The 26,233-nt window shown below is 28.3% G+C and overlaps 4 protein-coding genes across 23 annotated transcripts in view; 1 reads left to right on the top strand and 3 right to left on the bottom strand.

Annotated features, from left to right (window-relative positions):
• LOC149884920 (uncharacterized) overlaps positions 1 to 1,937 on the bottom strand; it is a 4,396-nt gene extending 2,459 nt beyond the window's left edge. Inside the window, exon 1 of the mRNA XM_090095659.1 lies at positions 62 to 1,937. Coding sequence (XP_089951785.1) covers positions 62 to 419 — 358 coding nt within the window. The 5' untranslated portion in view covers positions 420 to 1,937. The remainder of the gene's footprint in view (positions 1 to 61) is intronic.
• The window catches only part of LOC145186274 (serine/threonine-protein kinase Nek5-like), a 22,448-nt gene extending 8,569 nt beyond the window's left edge, over positions 1 to 13,879 (bottom strand). For 5 of the 13 annotated variants that reach the window (XR_016454916.1, XR_016454918.1, XM_090095663.1 and 2 more), the window contains exons 1-4: positions 13,663 to 13,879; positions 8,562 to 8,721; positions 3,847 to 3,924; positions 3,269 to 3,356 (exon numbers count right to left, since the gene is read on the bottom strand). Coding sequence is in view for 7 of the 13 variants with exons in the window: in XM_090095663.1 (XP_089951789.1) it covers positions 3,269 to 3,356; positions 3,847 to 3,924; positions 8,562 to 8,683 (288 nt within the window). In the remaining 6 variants the exon portion in view is untranslated. Of the gene's footprint in view, positions 1 to 3,268; positions 3,357 to 3,846; positions 3,925 to 8,544; positions 8,722 to 13,662 lie in introns of those variants that run through there. The other 8 variants (XM_090095666.1, XM_090095667.1, XM_090095664.1 and 5 more) reach the window with 5 other exon arrangements.
• LOC145185349 (uncharacterized) lies at positions 8,766 to 11,652 on the bottom strand. Of its 2 annotated transcripts, none has more exons than XM_090095678.1 (2): positions 11,251 to 11,652; positions 8,766 to 11,057 (listed from the first exon to the last, which is right to left on the bottom strand). In XM_090095678.1, the coding sequence occupies exons 1-2, from the start codon at positions 11,518 to 11,520 to the stop codon at positions 10,968 to 10,970; spliced, it is 360 nt and encodes a 119-aa protein (XP_089951804.1). In that variant the 5' UTR covers positions 11,521 to 11,652; the 3' UTR covers positions 8,766 to 10,967. The 2 variants fall into 2 exon arrangements, with proteins under 2 accessions (XP_089951804.1, XP_089951803.1); XM_090095677.1 differs by having other exon boundaries at positions 8,952 to 10,788; positions 11,251 to 11,486.
• The window catches only part of LOC145186273 (uncharacterized), a 26,637-nt gene continuing 13,879 nt past the window's right edge, over positions 13,476 to 26,233 (top strand). For 5 of the 7 annotated variants that reach the window (XR_016454914.1, XR_016454915.1, XR_016454913.1 and 2 more), the window contains exons 1-5: positions 13,476 to 13,545; positions 13,730 to 13,840; positions 14,477 to 15,078; positions 24,054 to 24,922; positions 25,477 to 25,620. Coding sequence is in view for 4 of the 7 variants with exons in the window: in XM_090095653.1 (XP_089951779.1) it covers positions 14,487 to 15,078; positions 24,054 to 24,922; positions 25,477 to 25,620 (1,605 nt within the window). In the remaining 3 variants the exon portion in view is untranslated. Of the gene's footprint in view, positions 13,546 to 13,700; positions 13,841 to 14,476; positions 15,079 to 24,053; positions 24,923 to 25,476; positions 25,621 to 26,233 lie in introns of those variants that run through there. The other 2 variants (XM_090095655.1, XM_090095656.1) reach the window with 2 other exon arrangements.

The raw sequence follows: 26,233 nt of genomic DNA, 5'->3' as shown, positions 1-26,233 counted from the left end.
ATAGCTAACTATAATAATTCTGAACTAACAAAAGTGGCTAGTGTAATACAACTGAGCTCACCAACAATATCCAGGTTGCCAAGATTGCCTGCTTTACATCTTTTGTTGTTGTGCCTACAAGCTATGACAGGTAATTTTCCAAGAGATGAATATCTCTGGCGTTTTTTCTCTCCTGTTTTGCTTATTTTTGATCTTTTCCGACCATGTCCAGGGGTTAGAGAGTAAGAAAATATTTCCAGTTCTGAATCTATTATTTTAGATACCATTTTTAGATAAAATTTGTTACGGAAGTTGCTACTGCGCAAGCGTGAACTTAAGTTTTTGCTATACTTTTTTCTAATGCTGGGACTTATGCCCTTTTGAAAAAACTTGGTGATTTTAATATTGAAAGTAAAGTGGATAAATAATTTTCTATCCATGTTATTATAGTTAGATTTGTTCCATTTACACTATAGAATCCAAAAGTAAAAAAAACTCGATTTCAGCAAAAATGGACTTATATCCCTTTTGAAAAAACGCTTTTCAATTAAAATGAATTACAATTAAAATGAATTTACTAAACAATCTTGAAGTTGCAGTTTTATTTACAACATTTATGTTCCTTTGGTTAAGGGTCTGTAAAGTAGCTTTTATAAATTTAAATAAAATGAAATGTGATTGAGTTCAAAGACTTGATGTTATGTGTATGAAAGAAAAATATATATTAGCAAATAACAGACAAGGTGAAACAACACATTTCTTCTTTTTCTGGAAAAATTTGGCACATTTTTCTTCCTATAGATATTACAGAAACATTTTCAAAAGAGATTCTACTCTTTCCTTTGGATAGCATCAGGTTGATGCTGATTTCTAAGAAACTTTCACTTAAAAAAAGAAGCAAACTTTAAAAATATTCTTAAGTCTCTTAATGGCTAAAAAAATCCCACACTAAAGATGACCAAAGAAATTTTCTATGAAAAGAAAACACTCAATATGTGTTAGCACTTTACCAACACATTCTGAGTGTTCTCTGCATACATAATCTAGATTAATATCAATCTTGGTGGTGACTAAAAAATGTCAGAGAACCCACTAGTACTTTCCTAATCAAGGTCAAACAGTCTTGCCTGTGATAGGGGATTTTGTTGTTTTGAAAAAAAATTTAAATAAACAGATCACATCTACACCACTGAACAATATGCTGAACAAATAAAAATTTCTACAAAATGTTCAAACATTTCAAGTGGTTAAAACTAATTGCATTAACCTCTTATAGTCCACTTTAATTTCTTGTTGTGTAAAAAACATACTTTTTTTAATTTTAGTCACTTATGATCCTAGTATAATGATGAAATTAAAAAAAACATTTGTTTTATTTTTTTTGGGTCAATTTGGAGTTTGTTGCTTTTAGGCAACAACGGATGCATAAAGTACTAAAATAATTTTTTTTTTAATCTGATATAATAGTGTTTTACATGAAAAACCATGTTTTCTTTTATCTCTCTGTTTTACATTTTGTTTAGAGAAATATATTAAAAAATTTAGGATTCATGAAAAGTTTTAAAACAGTTGGATGTTGGTGTAAAACAGAGACGAACATCACACTTGGAGCACTTTACCTTAGGGAAACCATTACAACCAGGATATCTACATCTTCCTTTCTTATCTGTAAATTCTGGCCAATCTTCGTAACCATCATTTCGAGTGAGTTTGTTTGGAATTGGCGCTGCAGAACCTCTTTTTTTCTTTGCATTATAGTTCAAATCAACTGATGTTGAAGGTCGTCCTTTTCTGATTGACCTTTTCCCTTGCATAATCAATGATTCAGCAATTGACATTTTGAAAGATTTTAATGACATTTTCTTTTTATCGTTTGCTAAATCTTTTCTATACAAAATCCATGCTTGGACTACTGAAACATCAAGAAAATGCCAGATTAGCCGATGATACCACTTTTTTGAACGATCAGGAATTCGATAGTAGCTCAATAGCCTATCTAAAAGATTGACGCCTCCCATGCATTTGTTATAGGTGACGATTGCAGAGGGACAATCAACCAAAATCTCTTTTTTTTCTTTTTTATCCCATATTTTTACTTGAGTTGTTGGAACTACTGATTCATAAGTAGTGAGTATATTAACAGATCTATTATCAAACCATTTAATTGCACGAAGCTCAACCCCATTATTTTGGCATATTTTTATTTCAACTGAACCTCTTCCTTTATTGTCTGTTATTTGCTAATATATACTTTTTTTTTACTAATTTTATAATTTTTGTAACAATTACTTTTTCAATTTTAAAAAGCAATAGCATCAGCTACAAGTAAACTTGAATAGATTTAGGTCTTGTATGGTTCACTTGAACCAGTCACATTTTGTGTTTCTCAATATTTTGCGTTTTTGGGGATTTATGAGCCATTTTGTTAGCAAAAAGCTTTTGGAGTTAGTTGGCGCAATGATTGCGGGGCTAGTTGACAACATGTGCCAACTTATAACTTTTCACATAAGCCGTAAAATCAAGCTATATAACACTACAGATCTACAGACATGCAAACATATAAAAAAAAAGTAGACAGGCCTGTAAATTCTAAAAATGTTACAAAAAATGCTGTTGATGCTATTTTTATAGAAGGAAATTTGATCGACTTAAGGGCAATAAAAGTTAATGTTAAAAAACATTGTTGGATAAAAATCATCAGGACTTTTCATATAAAAGATCCGCTTGAAAAATATGCTTAATGTTGCTAAACTTGTCTCTTTTTATATGGTATGCCAACTTACCCTGAGATTATAAGCAACTTACCCTGGGCCGGGGTAAGTTGGCACATTTTTTTCGTTTTGGAGGCCCTTTTTGGGTCACCAATTTTTTTTTTTTTTTAATGTTTGACACTTGAACATGCTTCCCAAATTCATATTCTTTTGAAGTGCAATTTGATATCCTCAAAAAAGTTCACCCAGAAACGCACAGAGCTCAAAAACTAAAACTGCAGCCAACTAACCCCGGTCTCCCCTACAGTTACTGGGAAAACAGTTTTATTTGATTTCCGAACAACATTTGTTCAGTTACTTATGAGATTTTTAAAATAACTGATTCAAAATTTGTTGCATAAAGTATTTCTAATTTTTGAACCTGAAAATGTCTAAAAATATTTAAATAACAGATATTGCACCAATTACTTTTATTGTAAATTCTGTAAGTTCTAATAATATTAGTGAAAACATATAAAAAAAAATTTTTCTATACAAAATATAATATACATACTAAGAATAAAACACACATTTTATACCTGTATTATAGACAAGTATTTTGAGTCTTGATCAAAAAAAAAACTTCGACATGATACAATATGAGGATGTTTAAGTCGAGACAAAAGTCTACAAATAATAAAAACTTTAACATTTTTTTTTTATCACAAAAAAGCAACAATAAAATATAGAATATTACAGTTAAGTATAGTCCTGTTCATAATAGTTTTTTTTTTAGAATTTTCTCAAAAAATACCTGGAGTTTTAACTTTGTCAAGAATAATAGCTTTAATATATTTTTAAAAATTATATAGTTTTCTAAAACAATTAAGTAAAGAGACAAAAGGTGAAATAAATAAAAAAGAATTGATTTTTTTACTGTTAAAACTTTTTTTTCTATGTATTATCAATGCACTTGTTTTTGCAAGATGACATCTTTTATTTCATTCTATTTTTTTAAAACTTTGTTATAGATCCATATTAACTTTTACTATTTTTAAATCTAATTCCAATTAAAAAGTGGCCATATCAATAGATCTAAAAATTTTTACAAAAAATTAATTATATACATAAGGCACAATAATAATATCTGTTCAACAGGAACAAAGTATATAGTTACTGTGCTTCTTTTAATACATGATCTTTACTTCTAGTTTTCTTTGATGAATCAAGTTCAATTCTTTTCATTGCCAAAAGTCTGCATAAAACAAAAAGACATAAAATATTTGGCTGTAAGGTGTATTCTTTTGTAACATTGAAGATAAATAATAGATCTATTAACAATTGAAAAAGAAATGTCAATAATTGAAATGTTAGTCATTAAAATAAGCTACATCTAGATTATTATTTTAACCATAGTCATAAAACTGAATAGTCTGGAAGTGAACAATAGTACTTTGTTTATAAATTTTTGATAATGTTTTTTGTTTTTATTAATATAAGTCTAAGATTTTTTTTTAATTGCTTTTTTCTTGTGATGCCTTATGAAAATTATATTTAGTTATTTCACATTAATAAGGCACTATGGTGTCAGCTTTTAAAGTTCTTCCCACAAATCAAGGTTTAAATAAGAAATGAAATAAAGATCTTATTAACATAATTTAACATTGATGGTTCACAGAAAAATACATTGATTCATGAAACCATTCCATTTATAAACTTCACTTTACTGAAGATCAACTTTTTGTATACTCTTCAAGGAAAAAAAAAAAAATTCAATTCTAAACTCTTAAAAAAACAGCCACAGTGAAGTATATATGAGCCGTTCAGAAGCCAATGCGGTTAAGTCCATTTTTTGATATTCTTTAATTTTTTGAAATTTTGATGAAATAAGTAATAATCTTCTTAGTTATTAAAGGATTTACTCGTTGGTTACTTTTTTCTAGGTTAAACAGCCCTTGTTTAAATAGCTTCTGAATATATTGTATAACAATTTCAGAAGTCATTGTAAATAAGTCCACCTTTTATCAATATTTTTTTGCATACTTTGAAATAAAAATTACATTTTTCTTCTTCTTTAAATATTTGTTGGTAACACTGAAAAACAAGATATTCGTAGTAACTGAAACCGTTACTTCTAATTAGAATTGTTTGAGTTTTATGCATGTGCGCCAAAACATAAAAATATTACTTTGAAGTGTTTGCGAAAACTATTGTGTTATTAAAAACATTAAATAAATTTTCTTTAATAACTGTAAAAACTCTGCTAATAAAAAAGATTTATTGTAAGGGTATAAAATCTAAAAATGTCAATGGAAATAGAACACAGTGAAAGTGAAAGTGATATGATATTTCATCCTAATTCAAGGAGAATTAAATGTATTGATTCTGATACATAGTCAGATAATGAAGATATAAATAATCAAAATAACAGAAAAGTTGGTAGAAAACGCAGCAGGAATCCTGGAAAATGGTCTAGAAATGATGAGAAACAAAAAAGGATACAAGGTAAACAATATCAAAATAGAAATAAAAGAATAATTCCTGCAAAGAAATTTGATAAAAAACCTTGTAACTTTTTACGACTTTGTAATTGCAAGATAACCTTTTATCAAAGAAAACAGGCGATGAAAATTTTTTGCAAGCTTAATGATCATCATAAGCAAAATATTTTTTTAACCCATTCCACCACAATTTTTTTTACATATTTTGTTAAATAAAACACTATTTCATTTTTACAAGTTTTTAGTTCAAAGAAACCTTAACACTAAATTATGAGTAATATTTACATGAATAAAATTGTTGACAATGATTTTTTATGCATAAAATGACCACATAATGACAGACCAGCGAAACGCCGGTTTAGTGTTTCAACACCATAATGTAGTAGACCGGCAATTCGCCGGCTTTGTGCGTCAATGGGTTAAGTGGGTTAATTAGAGTTCATGCTATCAAAAGACAATGACCAAGGAATAACACCAAAGGATCAAGATCTCGGTCTTTTGAATATTTTATTAGACCTAACGGCCAAGATGTTGGTGTTTGCAAAAAATATCAAATAAGTAACGGGCGACTATATAATTGCTGTTCAAAGGAAGATCTGAAGGACCACCGAGGGCAACATATTCCAGGTAACAAAATAGATGATTCCCATGTAAGAAAACATATAAGTTCCTTTCCTGCTATCTCAAGCCATTATACAAGAGGTCATAATCCCAGGCGCAGATACTTAAATTCAGACCTTTCTATTGCAAAAATGTATAACCTGTATATTGAACAATGTAATGAAGAGCAAATTGTAGCAGTTAAGGAAAAGTTTCATTCTATATATTTTTGACAAAATTTAACTTACATTTTAAGCAACCTTCAAAAGATAATTGTGCAAAATGTGATTATTTGGTAATAAAAAAACAATCTACAATAGATGAAGAAAAAAATGCAGCTGAAATTGAACATGACAAACACTTGTGAAATGCAGAAATTGCCCGTAATAGTATAGCTATTGATTGATTAAGAGCTTCAGATGAAATATACGTGATTAGTTTTGATTTAGAAAAAGCATTACCATTTCCATAACTATCCACATCAGTGGCTTATTACAAGAGAAACTTATATGTATACAATCTTGGTTGCCATGATTTAAAGACTGATGAGAGCTACATGTATGTTTGGCCTATAACCTAAGCATCGTGGGGATCACAAGAAGTGTCATCATGTTTAACTAAACACATTAAATTGTATGCAAAGGATTTTCAAAAAATTATAATGTATTCAGATTCATGTTCAAGACAGATGTGAAGATATAAAAGCTGAATCAATTGAGCTTAAATTTTTATTAAGTAGGCTCAGTTATTTGCCCAATGATACTGATTTTGCAGTTATAGAAGCTTATGCAAAAAAAATTTAGTATATTTATAACACTAGTGACTGGGATCATATAATACAAAATAGTAAAAGAAAGAACTCTTTCAGAGTTTTCGAAATGAATCCACAAGAATTTCTTTCCACAAAACCATTGGAAGAAGCTGTTACCAACAGAAAAAAATCAACAAGCGGACCAACAGTCAATTGGCTTAATATGAGATGGATAAAATTGGAAAGGTCAAACCCAAGCAGCATTAAGTTCAAATATAATTTTGGGATACCTTTTATGTAATTGATATAAAAAAAACAAAAATATATAGGCCAGTAAATTTAAAAAATATAACTCAACCTATATTGTATCCTCATGGCAGAACAATTTCAAAAGAAACAAAAAAAGACATGTGTTTATTTAAGTATATACCTCCAATTAAACACGACTTTTACAGGATATTAAGGACAACACCTGGAGATCAAGATTTACATTTAAATAACTTGGAAGAAGATGATGTTTGTTATGATGAATAAACATAAAATTTATGAGAATAAATGTTATTTTATTATTTTTACATAAATTTCCTTTCTTTTTCAGCTGCCAAAAGGTTTAAGTTCTAAAATTTTTAAGATGCTGTCATTATTTCAATAAATACTTACGTTTTTATTTACACATCCTGTACATATCTTGTTTTTTTGGAGAGTTTACACCTCGAAAAAAGGCTTTATACACTTTTCTAATTAAATTAATAAACCAAGATTTTTAAAAACCAATGTATTAAAAAACATTATTTTTCTCAATTTTTGTGTTTTAGACTTAACCACATTGGCTTCTGAGCGGCCCATATATCTAAGTATGTGTTAATAAATACATAATTACATATTTCCAACAGAGATAAAAAAAAAAAAAAAAAAGAATGTTTTAATGCTACAAAAACTTTAAAAGAAAAATGTTTGAACTGCTGCCAAAACAGCTGCTAAAACAAGATTCAGAAAGGAATAAATTAATATTTTAGAGGATTTTCTAGAAAGGAAAAAACATTCTCAAGGAAGGCATTTTATGTGTTAAAATCATTTATTAAATGATATGTTTACAGAAAAGAGATGATAAGCTTGAAAATTTGAAATTGAATGTTTTGGAAGTTTTAAATTCAAGCTAAAACACAATTGCTATTTTACTGAAGGAACTGTTGTCTTTTATCTCCTTAATGATTATCTTTAAAAATAAAGTTGAAGTTTTAGAAAACAAAAATATAAAAACTTTAAGCTTAAAAAATTTTGACTTATATATTAATTCATACTACTGGATCTAAAAAGAATTCCTTTTACCACATGGGAAATGATTTCATATTCTAGCAGGATAACAACCCAAGAAAAGCTGCTAAGAAAAGATACACTTTGATAAAAATAGCCTCAATGTTTTGGAATTTCCATCCCAAAGCCCAGATTTGAACCTGGTAAAACATTTGTGATATATTTTGGAAAAAAAAATTGGCGACCAAGCATCTAATTGAAAAGATGTCTTGAAAGAAGCTATAATGATAGTATAACAACAGAAGAGACCCAAAATTTGGTCAACTCAATGCTAAATCATCTAGTTGATTCCATCAAGGGCTTAGCTAGACATTTTGGCATTGAATTGACAAATTTAGTATTGAGAATATTATCAAGAATGGCCATTAAATAAGGCCATATTCAATATAAACTCTCAAGAAATTTGGTCAGTTTGAGAATTTTTTTGAACTATACAATTAATTTTTTTACGGTAGCTTTGTTATTAAATTTCAATAGTACAAAAGAAAACTAAGATTTTTTCCCAAAATCTTTATATTTTGATATCGATATTCTAGTGTATACTTCAGATACAATTTTAGTTATTATTTTACCTGATTAGTATAAATATTTTGGTTATAAACATGAAAGATAAATTTTTTTTTTAGTGAATGAATTTTTTTTTATATATTAGCAATAAATTTGTTTAATAAAATAACACTAAAATAAGACTAACAAATAAAAAATGAACCTTGAAAAGTAAAAAACCTTGAACTTTTCTTGTGCTTTACCAAATATACTGTTGCAGAGCCTCCTTTTCCAATAATGCGCAGAATATTAAATGATTCTTCATTCATATCACAGTCAATAGAATGAACATCTGACTCCATTTTAGTATATAGTTTTATCTACTTTTCTCCAGGAAAAACTTTTTATAAAAAGATATATATAATCTGTGTATATATTTAATCATTTTTAGTTAAATCATATATTAAAAGACATTAAAGAACTAACAATAGCATTTTTTACTTTAACAATGGCATCTAATTACTTGACTATAAATCATAATAATAAAATACTAATAATTTATTATGTTTGTAATCAAATGATGCATGTGTATCACAGTAATTGCAAGGTTTGAGTCATCACCACATTAAATTTTATTTTTTAGTTAATTATGTGAACACTGCTATGAAATTTAACTGCCAGGTTGAAGTTTGTGTCAATTAAAAAATTCTGATTAATATAGCCTTTACTAACATATAGTAATGGGAAACAATTGAGTTTGAAATCAAAATCGTGTACTAAGTATAAAAATAGTCAATTTTCATCCCTTTTTTCAATTCATATATATAATTTACAATAAAGATTACAACACAGTTGATACTATTATCAAACTCTTCTTGTGTTAAAATCGACAACAGCCTTTTTTAACTTTTCTCCATGTTTAATATGTTCTGTGCTGAGTTTATATCTTTTCCAGGTAGGTTTAAATTTAGCATGCACTGCCTCGCCAGCCTGTTCTGCAAAATTTCCCAGTCCCATGTTATAATGTTTTACAAATGGAACAATGTGGCTCACAATAATATGTATTTTCCATGTTGTAGATAAGGTAAATCCCTCTATATTTTCATTATGGATGTCATTTTGCAGGGATTTAAAAGTATCAGCAAAATTATTAATAGTTGTTTCAAATTCTGGTTTTAAATCTTTACCAAAAGCAGCATCCTTTACTGATTTAAAAGCTTGCAAGCAGTTAATTACAGCTAATATCAGATAATGGTATATTGGGATTTCCTCAATCACAGCTTGTTCAAGATAATCTAACTTTTCAAGTATTTTGTTGGAGTTATTTCCATCCCACCCAATTCTGTGGTAGCCTTGAAAGATAATATAATGTTAAGTCAACCAAATTTTAAAACCAGGTTTCCAGAGGAACAATAATACTTTTCCTAAAACTCCAACTGCCTTGATCATCAAGTGTAATTCTGGTGAAACTATCTTATGAATAACTAATTTTTCAGGATTCTCATCCAAATAAATTTATCTTTTATTAATTACATTGTAATAATTTGACATTTTTGTGTGTAGGCATCCATCATCTTTATATTTCTGAGCCCAGTAATCAAGACTTCCAAATATCCTACAATCTCCAGAAATTAAAGAACATAATCCTGTACAGTATAAACAGGTATATTTTCCAGAATGTGTAGACAGACCAAGTACAGCATTTGCACATTTTAAGTCAAAAGCTATATAATAGTTTACTTCCTCCAACTTAAGTTTTGATAGAATCAGTCCTAAATTCCAGTTGGATTCAGGAATGTCCTCAACTATAGCTAAAATCTGGATACGCTGAACTCCACTATACTTTGAAGAACAGGAATGCAGATTATCAGGATCAAACACATTACATACAAACTTCAGGAAACTTCCTCCTCCATCCACAGCTATATTCACAAAAGCTTTATAAGGGTTTAGTTTCCTTTCGTTTATAATATGCATTACAAAATCACTTGTATTTTTAACAAAAACAAAATTACAGCCTATTTTTGACCCTGCCTTTTCTTTAAACTCAACTAAATCTGCAGTATAAAAGGATTCAATATATGACTGAAGTTCTTTAAGTTTCCCAAATATATTTTTGGTAATGCGATTTGGTCCGAATGAACTCTTTAGACTGGAAACCAAAACCTGAGTTCCTGCTTTGGAAAGTTCTAAAACAGTCTGTAAAGTCAGCAGCATCTGAAAAGGCATCATATTTGCAGATTTGGTTCTTTCTGATTTCAAATCCAAGATTCCTACGGTAATCTGAATTGGGTTACCATCAGTTGATAGATTGAATGTTGCCCCTTGTATTAAATTTTCTTTCTTTCTTTATTCTTGATAATATTTTAAGCCATCTGTTCTGCCTGTAAAGCTCCAATACCGAAGGCTAAATCAGTAAAGTTTACAACTGCCTGACTTTTACAGCAATTATGAGGTCTTCCAGCACCTTAAAAAAAAAACAGAAAAGAATTTATAAAAAAAAGAAACTCACATACAAAATAAGAACAATAATCAAATAATTGAAGATTATCTCTATTATTTTTTAAATTGTGTAAAGCATTATATTTACAATTATGCGAGATATAAGAATTTTTTTGCTAAATTAGAAAGTTAAAAAATTGCATATTACAAAGTTTGTAATTTAATTTCAGGTTTTGTAGATTGAATAGTATCTAATATATCAACACCACGTCTGACTACTGATTCTACATGAATCTGTAAAGATAAATTTGGTTTTGTTATTTCAATGATTTAATTTTAACTGTAATTTGATTAAATCAGTTTTGATGTGATGTTTTTTTCTTAAAGAATATTTGTTGTTCAAACACAATACCATTTATAACATATTTTTGAATAACCTTAAAGTAAAAGGGCTTAAAATAAAATTTTTTAATATATATTTTGATACCTTGGATACTTTTGATAACCAAGAACTTCTTGCAGTACTTTTGTCTGAGTCAAGTAGGTAAAGGTTTCTTTGACCAGTAGAGCAAATCATTGTAGAATATGCTTCTAAGTTAGGATCATATTTGTAATTAACAAAAGCATTTATTTTCTGAATGCTAGGTTCAGAAACTGCAGTTAACTTCTTTGATCTTGCACCTTTATGTTCCAGACAGACACAGTAAATACTATATCTTCTCGCCATTTTCTGTGAACTTTGTTTTTCATTTTGCATAAAACTGTGTAGTTCCCAGGATTTTTCAGCGCATTTTGTAATTTTTTAAGAAATAAAAAATAGATGAAATATAGTATTTATTTTTTGAAAATACACTAACATAGCACGCGATTTTGATTTCAAACTCAATTGTTTCACATTACTATAAATTAGTAAAGATTTTATTAATCAGAATTTTTTAATTGACACAAACTTCAACCTGGTGGTCAAATTTCATAGCAGTGTGTATGAAGATAACTATTTAAGCAAAAATTGCTAGATGAATGAATACCTATAGAAAAATTTTTAAAAAAAGCATTTAAATTTTTAACATAAATTGATAACATCATTTTATGATATGAACTACTTTTCAATTAAAATTCTGCCAACATTGCTGTGTACATCATGTAAAAAGAAGGGGAAAAATAATTAAGAGGTACATTTCAAATGATTTAGTAAAAAGTTACCATGAAATAGCAATCGAATAAAAAAACAAAGTAATAAGTAATAGTAATTGAAGCAAATATAAGAGGCCGGGTGAATAAAAATGAGCAATTGCTTTTACTCAGTAATTGGTCAGCTTTACGTGAATTAAAACTTCAGCAGTTTTCCTCATATTTTTATTCAAGTAAAGGTAAGCAATTTACTCAGTAATTGCTCAATTTTACGTGAATAAAAACTCAAGGAAAGTTGTTGAAGTTTCTATTCATGTAAAGCTGACCAATTACTGAGTAAAAGCAATTGCTCATTTTTATTCACCTGGCCTAAGAAATCTTATCTGTTTTTATTAACAAAATTTTGAAAACCATCCTTAAATAATTTTTAGTAGCAACTGCAGATTATTTAAGGATGGTTTTAGTAGCAACTAGCAAATATTAATTTATTACTATTAAATATTAATTTATTACATTTAAAAACATAGATTAAAAAATATACACAGTTGGTAAACAAAAGAATTATTTTATAAATTAAAAATAGCAACAAAAAAAAAATTTTTTTTTTTTTATAAAACAGACTCTTTGATTAGATGTTAAAAAAATTGCTGAACATGTCTGTATTTTATGGTAAACCATTGAGCATAGTGACTTTAGTGACTTGAAACACTGATTAAGGAATTTAAACACTGATGATCCCATCATCAACAACTTTACCAGATAAAAGCACAAGCTTCAAAACAGCAGGAAGATTTATTCACTCATCTTTAAGTAATGATATTTAAACAGGAAGACTGCTACATGAATGGTTTTCACTACAACCATATCAGACAATAATATTCAATCCTATTGTATTACAGACTTTAAAGATTTGTAACAGCTCCTAAAATGTGGAAAATATTTATTGACAGTGCTCTTGCTGATGTTAACTCTTGCTGTTGACTATGTTATCTGATTTTTGATTTCTAGACTTACTCAGAAATGAAATTAACTGCTTAAGCATATGGCTAAGACTCAGTCCTAACTTTCTAGAACCAGTGATGAGAAATAAAAATCTCTATGATTAATATCCTAGTGGCAGGAGTACCAGTTGTTGTTTTGAATGGGAAACCAGTTCTAAGCTTTGTGTAAACTTAGGCATATAATTTGCTTTTTTCTTGAAAAGTTAATCAAAATTATGAGCTTACTTGGAACTACTAACGACTATATCTATATCTATTGCCTCGGCCTAAAGACAATACTACTTGATTAGTGGCTCAGATATGAAGCAGAGGAGAAAAAGAATTCGGCAAGGAGAGTAAAAAATAAGACAGTGATAAAAATTTGGACTTAAATATTTAAAATCAAAAAATGCTAAAATGCTTATAAAATATCGAAAAAAAATTGATAGAAATATTTATGAAGGAATTAGATAATACAATAGACCATACGCATTTTTCGAAGTCATTTTAAAATTACCCTCGGCTCTTACGGGACAAGTTTAATAGTTAAACATAAATTATGTATAAACATAATTTAGTCAGCATAAATTAACTGGCCCTTATTTTTTAACTAATTATGCGGAAACCTGTAATAAACTTTAATCAGAAAATTTAGAAGAGATCGAACTATGGTAAGTGTGACGATTTAAAATTAGAGAAGAAAATAAATATCACAATGTATCACATATTTAAATCGTACTTATTGAAATCAAAATAAAATAAATTAATTATGTATATTTTTTACATACCTGGGAAGAATTTTAAAAACGATTTTAAGCTTTTCTCATCAGCATTGAACATACAAAATCTCTTTAGTTTAGCTTAAAAGAGATTGGAATATTTTACACTTTATTCCACTCAAACCCGCAGCAAAATCTGATTATATTTGCAAAAGGTCATCCAAGTGAATGCTGTTGCATTGCCAAGGTAATAGACTTTAAATGTTATACTAAACTCACTTTTAATTTTAAAGTTTTGGTGGAGAATTGTTTCTGGTTCGCTCGTTTATTAAAAAAACTGTGACATCACTCGGGTTTAGGCTATTTTTTCTTTTGTTCGAACAGCAGCCATATTTAATCGAGGAATCCCCTTTCACGTGTTAATGTTGTGAACCCTCATTAGCGCGGTTTAACTCCACAGAATATTATATACAAATAACTTATCCCTTTTTAAAGTTAAATATATGCTCAATCATGCCATGATAATGTAAATGCAAATTTAAATATGATTTAACTTTCAGGTTTTTTCTTGAGCTAATGTAATTGTTTTAATAAATAATAATCTTGAGCTAATGTAAAACCTAAAATTTAAGTACAGCCAACTTACTATGTCTAAGTTTTGCAAAGAAAATATTAAAATTTCTATAATTTTAACAGGTCATATACTAAGAACAATGGTTCTTGATTTTGTTTAGTTAGAAACACTTCGCCTTTTTTGGGTCTCACTTTTTAACTAGTGCTTTTTTTTGTTTAACCTTATGATCTTGACAGCACTCTTTGTAAAAATCTTAATTGAAGGAAACCTTTAAAACATTTTTGCTATATTTCACTTTTTTGTATGTAGAAATTTTGCTATGGCTGATTCCAATCAGACTTCTTTCCAACAAGAATTTAATCGTCTTTCTTTTCTTGCATCAATTGCTACTGGAGCATCCCCTACAAACAAAACTTTATTTCAAAATTCTTCAGAGGAAATTAGTAAAGATATAAAAAGTTCTATTGGAAATAAAAGTGCTGAGGCTCTTTCAAATGTCACATCTAATAGTGGCTTTTTAGTTGATATGTCACATTCAAATGGTTCAAATGTGTCAGATATTGGTAGAATCAACAGTTTGTTGATAAATGCAACAGAACAAGCTGATCTTTTAAAATCTCAGACAAGTATTTTACACCAGCATCCTTCTATTCTACGGAATCGACCTAATAATGTTGCTAGGAACACAGTCAGTTCTTCTCGCATGCTCTCCCCATTATTACCAGCTACAAATGGGTCACTTCAAAATCTTCATCTTAAAAAGGTCTCTCAAATTGTATCAAATATTTCATCACCAAGTCAGCAGCCTACAGTGCAACAAAGTACAAGCTCTTCTTCAAAGGTCTTTAATCTGACTGGAAATGCAAAGACAACCTTTGGGCAAACAGTAATCTTACCTGCAAATCTTGCAGGTGTGTACTTTTTTAATGTAAATAGTTATTCTAAATGGCTTGTTAATGATGAATTGTTAGTTATCAAAGTATATACTCTTCCTAGCATCAGTATTATAAAGAATAATAATTTCTTAGTCTCTGTAAGTTGTAATTTCAGACCTTTCTAAATTGAGAGTCTTGTTGTCAATGGCTCCAGTTGCTCTCAACTTTAAGTACATTTATTGTAGGTTGTGAAACATTAAGCTGCTTACATTTTCTTGTATAACTGCTTGAATCACAATTGAAAAACTTGATGATTTAAGTAATGAAAAAAGAGTTGTACAATTTTGTATATTGTTGTACATTCTAAAAAAGTGTTTATTTCTCTTAAGTTAGATATTTGACTCCTTCACCTTAATTAATGGCTGCTTGTAAGCTTTTAACAGTAAAGCATTTTTGTTAGTTTTAATTTTTTTAAAGATTTTTGTTATTTCTCAATAGATTTTTAATAGTTTTTTACATTTAAAATATCTGTTTTGATAACTGTAATAATCTCTGAAATTTTTATCATAATTAAGGTGTGGAGATAAAAATTTTTAGGACTTTTTCAACTTTTGAATAAAAATATAAGCATCAATTTTTTTTTTGTTTGTTAACCTAAAATTTAAGACCAGTATTGCAGATGAAAATTGAAAACTGTCTGATATAAATTATTAAGTTGATCTTTTTGTGATTTGATTCCATTTTGACATAACTAGGTCATGTCATCATGTACATCAGAGGATATTTATTTTAGTAGTTCTGAAAGAACTTGGTAAAAAAGTTTTTATCTAAATATACTAGTAAAGACTATATGTTTTTAAAAAGTAAGGCATGTAATAGTTTAGCTGTAAATTTCTCTGCAAGTTCAACTTTAACAGTGTTTCTAGTTTGTTGAAAGAGCAGCAGGTGACTCATGTCTTGCTTTATGTTAAATAATAGTACAATATTTTTCAATAACTATAAATGTAATATGTTTTCTTTTTTTTCTTTTTTTTTCTTTTTTTTTTTTTTTTTTTGTTTATTTCTAGTCTTATTCTAGTCTATTCTAGTCTTATTCTAGTATTATTCTAGTCTTATGTTATTTTATATTTTTTAATCTAAAAGATTTCATTTTTATGGTCATCATCTAGCTGAAATATTATCATGTTACATTTAAGTTATTGGTTAAAAAGTCATAACATAAATATGCCCATAATTATGAAAGTGGTGTAAGTCAAAATTAAAAAAAAAAAGAGTTAATCACCTATTTCACACCACCAAATTAGAAACTAGATAATGCAGTATCGTACATTAATATCATTACATTAGTATTACACCACATTATTATAAACTAAATTAACCCTTTCGTGCCAAAGGCGCACATATGTGCGCCTCGGATATTTTATATTTATATTTTTGTTATTTATATATACATAAATAACAATATATATATAAAGTTTTTTAATTTCTTAATTAATTTTTGGATTCTAAATTTTGCCTGCTTTCCAATGATATATACTTTGTTTTACTTATTTTGTAAGGAAACCCATCTATTTAAGTGTTTACGTCGCATATTATTGCGCTTTTTAAATCGCCTAAATAAATTCCGGTACAAAAGGGTTAATTAAATGTAATTTTTACAAAGTTGTCAAAAATGAACCATTCAGCAGTGGTTGCTATTTCAACATTTGGAATTCATTGAATGTTAATGTTAAAGATTATAATAAAGCAAAGACCACATTTATATGGTAGTGTTGGCCAAAACAGATGTATCATGTAAATGAGTATTGCATAAATTTGTGTTGATTCCTTTGTTTATGAAAGGTTGAACTGGTCACTACTGCTAACATGTAGATGTGTTATCTGCATAAAGATATTAACATATTCTTTTTAACAAGAAATGCGTTATTTCATTAATTGATTATCTATCATTAACTAATTATGGCAGAAAATAATTTATAAGTATAATCTACCACTCTTAATAGATAGCAATTCAGATAAGTTAATGAAAATTTACTTATTATGTGAATATGTAGATTATTCAGATATGATGTGATTTGTAGATATACAGCTACATAATACTTCAAAGAAATTGAGAAAAATAAGATAATTATCATCTTCAGATGAATCATACCAGGACTTCACTTCAAAATTAGAAACCCCAGAAATGGAACAAAGTAAAATAATAGAAATAGAGCAATACAAGAAAAGAAAGAGGACGAAAGATAGTACACATAAAATATCAGAAAAATCAAAAGAAATAGTTGCAAAGAATGGACAAGAAAAAAATCAAAACTTATTTGTGCTAAAATATTTCCAAATAAGGGTTGCTTTTGCTCAAAAAAAGAGTTTAGATTGCATAGAATATGATGAAAGAAAATCAATTTTTTTTGAACCAATAATAGTTTAAAACCCAGAATCTATATCTATGAAACTACAGTATAAAGGATTTATAAAACAAAGGTGACTTAGAACTTCTGGAAGATCTATGAGAAAATGCAGCTAAAATATTTTTCTATCAAGTAGTAATAATTGGAAGCTATATATGAATATATTATAGGTTTCCTAGGAAATGAGAGCCATTACACCAGGCCTCATCACACTCCTGGTTGAATATAAGTAAGTCCTGAATTAGATATAAGAGAAATGTGTAGCCTTTATGTAAAAAATATTAGGAAAATAAACAATCATTCATTAAGGAGTGGACCTAAAGGAAAGTAATACTGAGTTAAGTTTAAATTTCCAAACTCCTCAAAAAGATATGCCAAAAGTGCATTTTACTGAAGAGGAAAAACAAAGCATGCAGTGATGAGGAAAAGAAGTTATATTAGATAAAGTTACAATTTATATTTGCAAAGTGCTAAACAAGCATTTCAGAGTGTATGGTAGAAGACCAGCAAAATCAAAAGAGAAATCTAGAGAATGTTATGGATTCTCATTTGATTTTCAAAACTTTCTGTTTTACTAGCTTTTCACTACTTTTATTATAAACAAAATTTGTATGTATTTAACTTGTATTTTCCTGAATTTTCATGATGAAAATGTCAAGTTGTATGTATGAGATAAAACTATAGCTTTGAGAGGTGCACAGGAAGCAGCATCATGTGTTTAAAAGCATATGAAAGATCACTAATCAAAAATATGTAATAGCTTACAGTGATGTTTTTTCAGCCCAAAATGATAACTTTAAAGTAGCATTGACATGGATGAAAATTGCACAAGTTTTTGGTATCTACTCTTTCCTTTCTGTTTAATGAAAGTTTTAACCTTATCCATGATTTGGATTGATAGAATTGATAAATAAAAAAAACTAACTATTTATACAACCCTGAATATTATTATTGTGAATTGATAGAACAGTCTAGAAGAAGAAATACATATTGATACAACAAATGTCACAGCCTGATTTTATTTCAACAAAACCACTACAAAGGTCAATGACAAGATTGAAAAATACTGCAAATGGCTATGTTGCTTTGCTTTTCAAATTGAATTGATGATTTTCTTGAAGAATTAACCTTATAAGAAATCCATGTTAATACTTTTCTGACTTGAGTTTTTTCATATTTTAATTGAAAAGCAATTTGAATTTGAAAAAAGAAAAAAAAAACAAATTAAAAGGTAATTTGAATTAAAGTCAAGGTGTTTGAATTATCTAAATGCCTTGCATAAAAATAATTTTGGAATGCAAGAGGGAGTTTAGTATTGATTCATGTTTAATAATGAAGTTCTTCTGGACAACTTTTGTGGACCTAAGTAATATTAAGATATTTATGGACAGAAAATGTCTACAAAAGGTTTAAAAGTATGGATTAGTTAATGTTTAAAATGCACTAATTTATCCAATATTAGAATAAGTTTCTTGCATCAAAGCTTTTTATTCTAATGCATTCATCATTTGTATGTCAATTTGTATAAGACTCATATTATTTTTGCTAACTACAATATACAGTATGTCCAGAAAGTTTGAGGGGAATTTTTTTATGACATCAATCTAGTTTTTTGATGTTAAAATTGTCAAAACAACAAAAAAAAAATTTTAATTTTTTTTTTTTTTATTAGTTAGAGTAAGAGCTCTTCTGTTTATAACCACCTTTTTGTGCATGTGAAACACTTCCCTCTTTTTTATAATTTACTGATTTTTTACCTGTTAATAAATGACCAATAATTTTAAATGAATTGTGTATTTTTAACTTATTTAATCAATCCAACACGTGTTTCCTCTGAAAATGATATTTGTTATCTATAAATTATAATACCCCACCAAAAACATTTTCATGAAATGTTAAATGATTTTTTAAATATTCCCAAATCTGATCTGGTAAAATTTTGAACAATTGAGTGCTTTTGACCAAATCTGCCAAGAAAAACTCATTTGGTCTGTTAAAGAATGGAATATGGGGATGTATTTGTCTCAAAGGTCTCAGCAATATATACCGGTAGAATCAATCAATATAGACACAAAAGTTATTGATTATACAGATATTGCTTGGTTGCCTGATTTAAATCCTTATAAGCATTGTGCTGGATTGATGAAAAACTAGCCAAATATAAGATAATTTAAGTTGAAAATCTTAGACAACATTTATCAGAGGTTTGGCAGAATTACTGTTGTATTTTTGTATATATAAAGTTGTAAATTTTGATTGCAAATTTTTTTACTTAAAGTTACTTAAATATAAAATCTTTAAAAAAAAATTAAATCAAAGGTTACTTAAAAACTAAATCTTTTGTTTTCACAATTTTATCATCAAAAAAACTAGACCAATATTATTAAAAATTTGCCCTATGTAACCTTTTGGACACACTGTAAATGTTATGCTTAGTTAACAAGTTAATATAAGAAAATAGTTACTGTAAAATCTAAATATAACAAACCCATGATGACATAAATATCTTAATGTAATGAACTAAACTCTATTTCCCCTAATTTTTCTCTAAAATTACTTTATGTCACTATAATGAACTTTTGATGTAACAAAAGTTCATTATAGTGACATAAAGTCACTAAAAGTTACATCAAAAGTTCATTATAGTGACAGAGAGAGAGAGTATTTTTTTGTTCAGTATTTTTTGGTCAGTAGATATATAATTTTGGGCCAGTATTTTAAACAAATGGTCAGTATTTCCCTTTAGTTTTGTCAGTATAAAAAATAAAATTGGACAGTATAAAAATAACATTGGTCAGTATAAATATTAAAGTTGGTCAATATAAAAATTAAAATTGGTCAGTAAAAACTTTATACAATTTTGAAAAATATTTTTTCTCCAAATATTTAACAATATGAAAATGTGATCAGTCTCATAGTAATGCTTTAGTAGCTTTTTCTGGCCTCCCACGTTTTCTTTTTTCACCAATAGGAGCATCTTTTGCTGCCAGTGGGGGTTTACAATACTTCATTCGAATTGCAAAACCAACAATATGTTTGCACATGAATTTCTTAAAGAAATCTGGACAACTACAAACATTATGTGACCAATTTTCTTGATTGTTAATCATAGTTAAAGTCCAGACTTTGACTATAATTAACAATGCTTTTTGTTTGAATTGATCAAAAGTCTTCCATTTCATTTCTTTGATGTAATTTTGACTGAGTAGTTTTTATTTCATCATTTGCAGGTAAATTACTTCAGGTTCATACCCTCCCTGGTTGATTTTTGCCAAACCATAAGAAATGTTTTCAAATATAAACTTGAAATCTGCAGTTTATTTATTGGAACACTTGGCCATTTCAAATACATGAAAATGACAATCCATATCAGTGGTCCCAACTAGTAATGCAGGGAACCCTTGCCAATTTAATTTGGGCGTAGCATCAAAATGTAATTTATCTTTTCCTAAAGCTTGACATAAGTCTTTTTGTTGATACAAAAATTTGAAATTTCGAATTGTCTCGGACATTTTCTTGTTTGACATCTAAACCATCAGAGTAAACTATTTTGCAGTTTACTATGAAAGGTTCATCCTCACTGTTGGGAACATTATTATTGTCTATGCACCATTTTTCTAATTCCCAAGAGAAATTGATGTACTGCCGTACTTTTTCTTTTTGTAAGCAGTTGTATAGTTTTCAAGTTGTTTCATTTGGATTTGGTGGCTATTATCTACAAGGGTTTTTAAAATTCTTTTTGGTTTCATAAGTAAGTCACACATTTTGTTGATTTGAGTCTTTAAAAAAATTGGGATGGCTTCTTTTGACATGTTGTTACTGTCATATTCATGTCCATTTTCAGTTCTGTAATTGATTACATTATTACTTGCTAAATAAAATAAAAGATAAACTGCATCATCACATTGCTCTTTGCATCTTTGAATGGCTTTACATCTATAGTATGATTTTTTCCCATCATTAGTGTAATTGGAATAATGATAACTCCATTTGATCTTCTGCTGTTATTGCTGAAAAAAATATTTGTGAAGTAAATAAAAAGAAGAGGAGGAAGAGAGAGAGAAAGAGAAGAAAAGGGAAAGAGAGAGATAGTTAGAGGAGAGAGGAAAAAGGGGAGAGAGCAAAACATGTCTCCTCTCTCTCTCTCTCTTCTCTCTTCTCTCTCTCTCTTCTCTCTCCAAATGTGCAATTAATCTAAATTTGTGTATACGTAAATGGCTCTTAGGCCTAAAAGATTGTTGACCTAAATGTAAAGGACCTAACTATCTGAGACCAAGCTGTCTGATGGCCTAAAAACAGTTAACCTCCAATTGCATCTTTCTTATTCGGGTGTGTTTCACATATTATCCACTCATTTTCATTTCTGTTTCCTTGATTTCAATGATGCTTGCTCTTCTATTGTCTCAATTTCTTCTTCACTAGAAGACTTTGAGACAATAGAAGAGCAAGCATCATTAAAAACTTTGTATTCTGGAACAAAGTTTTCCATTTTTTTAAACTTTCTTTGTTCAGTACTCAGATAGAAATGGCAGTCTATTTGTAAATTTTATCTAATTACTTTAGTTCATAATACTTTAGTTAAATTACAGATCATTTTTTTTAAGTTATAGATCATTAAATATTAGTTTAAAATACAGATTGTTAAATTTAAAATACAGATCACTTAATTTAAAATACAGATTATTTTATTTAAAATACAGATCATTTTATTTAAAATACAGATAATTTTAATTAAATAACTGACCACTTGGTTAATTTTCTGACCATTTAAATAAAATACTGACCATCTCAATAAAATACTGAAAATTAAAAATGATAATATATATATATATATATATATATATATATAGAGAGAGAGAGAGAGAGAGAGAGAGAGAGAGAGAGAGAGAGAGAGAGAGAGAGAGAGAGAGAGAGAGAGAGAGAGAGAGAGAGAGAGAGAGAGAGAGAGAGAGAGAGAGAGAGAGAGAGAGAGAGAGAGAGAGAGAGAGAGAGAGAGAGAGAGAGAGAGAGAGAGAGAGAGAGAGAGTAGTGTGCAAAAGTAACCAGAATAAAACGTAAAGTATTTTTAACTAAAAAGAAGATTGTTTTGGATAAATTTTAAAAATGACAAAGCAAGTTTATACAAGTTTAGCTGTCAAAAAAGCGGTATTGTGTGCTATTGAACAAGGCAGAACTACAAGAGACAGAGGATCAGTTTGATATAGGAAAATCAGCAGTGGCGAATATATATAAAAAATATAAGGAAAGAAGTTTCAATAGAATCTCTGTAAAGTCAGGAAGGCCTCAAATTACATCTGAAAGACAAGATAAAAGTTTAATTTGTGCTGTAAAAAATGGTCCATGCAAAAATGCTGTCTTATTAAATGCTGAAATGAAAGAATTTAGTAATGTAAGATGTAGTGTTGACACAACCAAGCATCGTTTGAGGTCTGCAAAGCCATTTGGAAGACATCCTTCAAAGAAACTTTTTATTTCTACAAAGAATCAAAAAGTACGTTTGAGATTGCAAATGAACATTTGAATAGGTCAAGAGAACAATGGTTGAAAGTACTTTTTAGTGATGAATCTAAGTTTATGTTATTTGGAACTGATGGTATTAGATAAGTTCATCAACCAAAAGGCCATAGAAACAATCCTAAATGCCAGCTACCAACAGTAAAGCATGTAGGTGGAGATGTTATGGTTTGGTGTTGCTTCAATAGAGATTGTGTCGGTTCCATCCATTTGATTGATGGCATAATGGACGAAAATGTGTACCAAGATATCATTAAGGATAATATGCTACCACATGCTAAAGTCAAAATGCCTCAAAGATAGATATTTCAGCAGGACAGTGACCCAAAGCACACTTCAACCCTTGTGAAAGACTTTTTCAAGACCAAAAAAAATTGATTTATGGAATAACTATGGGAATACCTTGATCTACAAATTTCAGGTTGAAAACCAACAAGTAAACATGATATATTTAAAACTCTGAAACAAGAATGGGAAAAAATCTAATAATGTGATTATGAAGCTGGTGGACTCAATGCCTTGTCGCTGTAAAGCAGTAATCAATGCCAAGGATTTCCCGAAGAAGTAATACAGAAATTTACTTTAAATTACAACATTTTTGATTAAAAAACATTTAAAAAAAAAATCTACTTTAAGTATTTTTTCCGTTCCGATACTTTTGCATGCACATATTTCAAAAAAATGAACTTTTAAGATTAGATTGCTTAGACTTAGTAAAAACTCGTTTGTTTTTAGAATTGTAATCAATTTTTTGACATTTCAGTAAAAAATTTGAAAGAAATTGGACTTTTCATTCAATAGTTATATCAAGTTATGCGCTTTTCCGGTTACTTTTGCACGCTGCTGTATATATATATATATATATATATATATATATATATATATATATATATATATATATATATATATATATAATGATAAATAGATTTTTATTAATTGCATAATTAATTGAAAAATATTTTAGAAAGATAAACCTTTTAGATATAAAGGAGTATGCATAATCCTCAATGATTATACTTATATATATTTAAAAGTTTTGAGAGTTATTTTAAAAAATAAAGTCTATGAATTTTTTTCGTTATTTTTAAGGAGTTTCAGGAAAAGTTTTGATTGTTAATAATCCCAGTAAACTAACTCAAGCAATTAATGTTTCGCCAAAGCTAACCCTAAATTCGCAAGAAGTTATACAAAGTAGTTTACAGCACAACCCAGTTCTACTTATTCCAAGCTCAACTAGTGATCAACAGTATACACAGCAAGTTTCAAACAATGGTTTGCCTTTAGTTGTTAATCCAAATCTTATAAAAAATAATCAACTACCTGCATTACAGCACATCCATCCTATATCAATGAGTTCGTTCCAATCTATACGTCCAAAATCATTTGTACAAAGTATACGACCAAAAATGGAAATAGTAAGTTCTACATCTAGTGGTAACACACAAGCCATTCGTCTTTCTCATTTTCCTGTAACTAGTTCTGTAACAATAAACTCTCAAAGTGTAGCTGTTTGCACATCACTTCAAAGCACTTTGTTAGAAGCTTCTTCTAATTCACCATTGAGAACTTTTACTGTTTCTGTTGTTTCCTCTTCTTTTGATAAAACAATGAGTGAACATTTACAAACTTTAGAAAAAACTGATCCTCATTTATTTACACAAAGTAAAGGATTGATAATGAATCAGGGTTTATCCCAGCTTAATCAAGATCAAGTTAAGCAACAAATACTCCAAAATACTCAGCAGTTGCATTTAGTTACTTCAATATCCACAATCCCATCTTTGCAAACTACTGGTTCCAGTAAACAAGCTACTCAAACTACCCAACTGAATTTGCAACAATCTTCTTGTAATACTACTACAAAGGTTTCTCTAGCTAAACAATCTTCAAATATTGCACTTAAACAGAATGAAAATCTACAAAATATATGTAGGCAGCAACAACTCAAACAACTACAAGTAAGTTCGATAATTTTATGTTTCAATTACTATGTGTTTTTTTAATTGTAATTTGCATTTTTACATAATTTCATAATTACATATGAAGATATTATCATTACATAATTATATATGGAGAATCTGAATATCAATACCTTAGCCAGTAAGAAATACTTTCTTTCTAATAAGAAAAAATAAATATTATAATAATAAAATATTGTTTAATGATTATAGTGAAACTTTTTAAAATGAAGATAAAATAAATGCGCGTTTAATATTTTAAACTCTTTATTCAAGTTGTAATTTTTTGTTGAATTTATGATGAAAGTCATTTTTCAACTATATTGTTAGGTTATTAGAGATTTGAGAATTGTTCAAAAAGATAACTCTTACATTTATCAATATAGTGAAAAATAAATTCTTAAATGGATCTCTTCTAAACAATGTTTTTTAACTGTAACACTAAATGTTAGAGATGAAAACTTTTTGACACAAATATTTATAACATGTTTTAGTTAGACATTTGTTTTAATTTATCCATTTTAAAACTTTAAATAGTAAGATAATTCCTTTAGCAACAGCAATCAAACCTTACCATTATTAAAAATCAAGTACAACAACAAACGCTGGAACAAGCCATCCACCATCAACAAAGTCAGCTAAAACAAAAGCCACAACAAAATGAACTTTTTGCATTGCAGCAACAGTTGATTCAACAAGTGAGATTTCTTTTATGTGTTTTTTCTTTTTTTAAAATATTATTTACAAAACAAAACTTATTAATGCTGACATTTTGTCAAGATTGTTTTGCTGCCTTTAATTTTTGTTGATAATACTATGTAATACTGATACCATTCATCGATACACTGCCACTTTTTTTAATTAAAAAGTTCTTAATATACATGTGTAAATATAAGGCTTAAGTTAGAATACTCTTTTTTAATTTAGTAGTTAAATGCTGTTTTTTTAGGATAACAGAAGTTTTAATAAATATTAGAGAGTTAAGTATTTGGATTGTTTCATGCTTCATTTGAATTAAAACATTTAAAATGTATTTATAATTAAAACATTAAAAAATTTATTTATAATTATACGCAATTGCAAGTTATATCTTAACAAGTTGAAAATTATCAGTAGTGGTAGGTATTGGAGGCAAATGATAACTGGTGAATGGCAATGGTTGAAATAAATGGTTGTAGTAAAAATTGTTATAAACAAGAAAGTGGTGCCAAAGCATCAGCTGCACAAAGTCATGTTAGTTCTAATTCTAGCAAAACATGTTGTCTGCAATAAATTTGTTAGTAAAGCAGTATAAAGAGTTAACGGAGTTTA

The sequence above is a fragment of the Hydra viridissima genome, unplaced genomic scaffold (genome assembly GCF_058129835.1).
Source record: "Hydra viridissima isolate aposymbiotic clone 2 unplaced genomic scaffold, HvirCarnegie_v1 scaffold_8, whole genome shotgun sequence".
NCBI classification, from domain to species: domain Eukaryota; kingdom Metazoa; phylum Cnidaria; class Hydrozoa; order Anthoathecata; family Hydridae; genus Hydra; species Hydra viridissima.
Note: the sequence above shows the minus strand (reverse complement) of the source record. Positions and strands in the feature narration are given on the sequence as shown.

Excerpts from the sequence above, each read along its gene's own strand:
- LOC145185349 (XM_090095677.1), bottom strand. The coding sequence starts at position 10,553 with ATGATGCCTTTTCAGATGCTGCTGACTTTACAGACTGTTTTAGAACTT.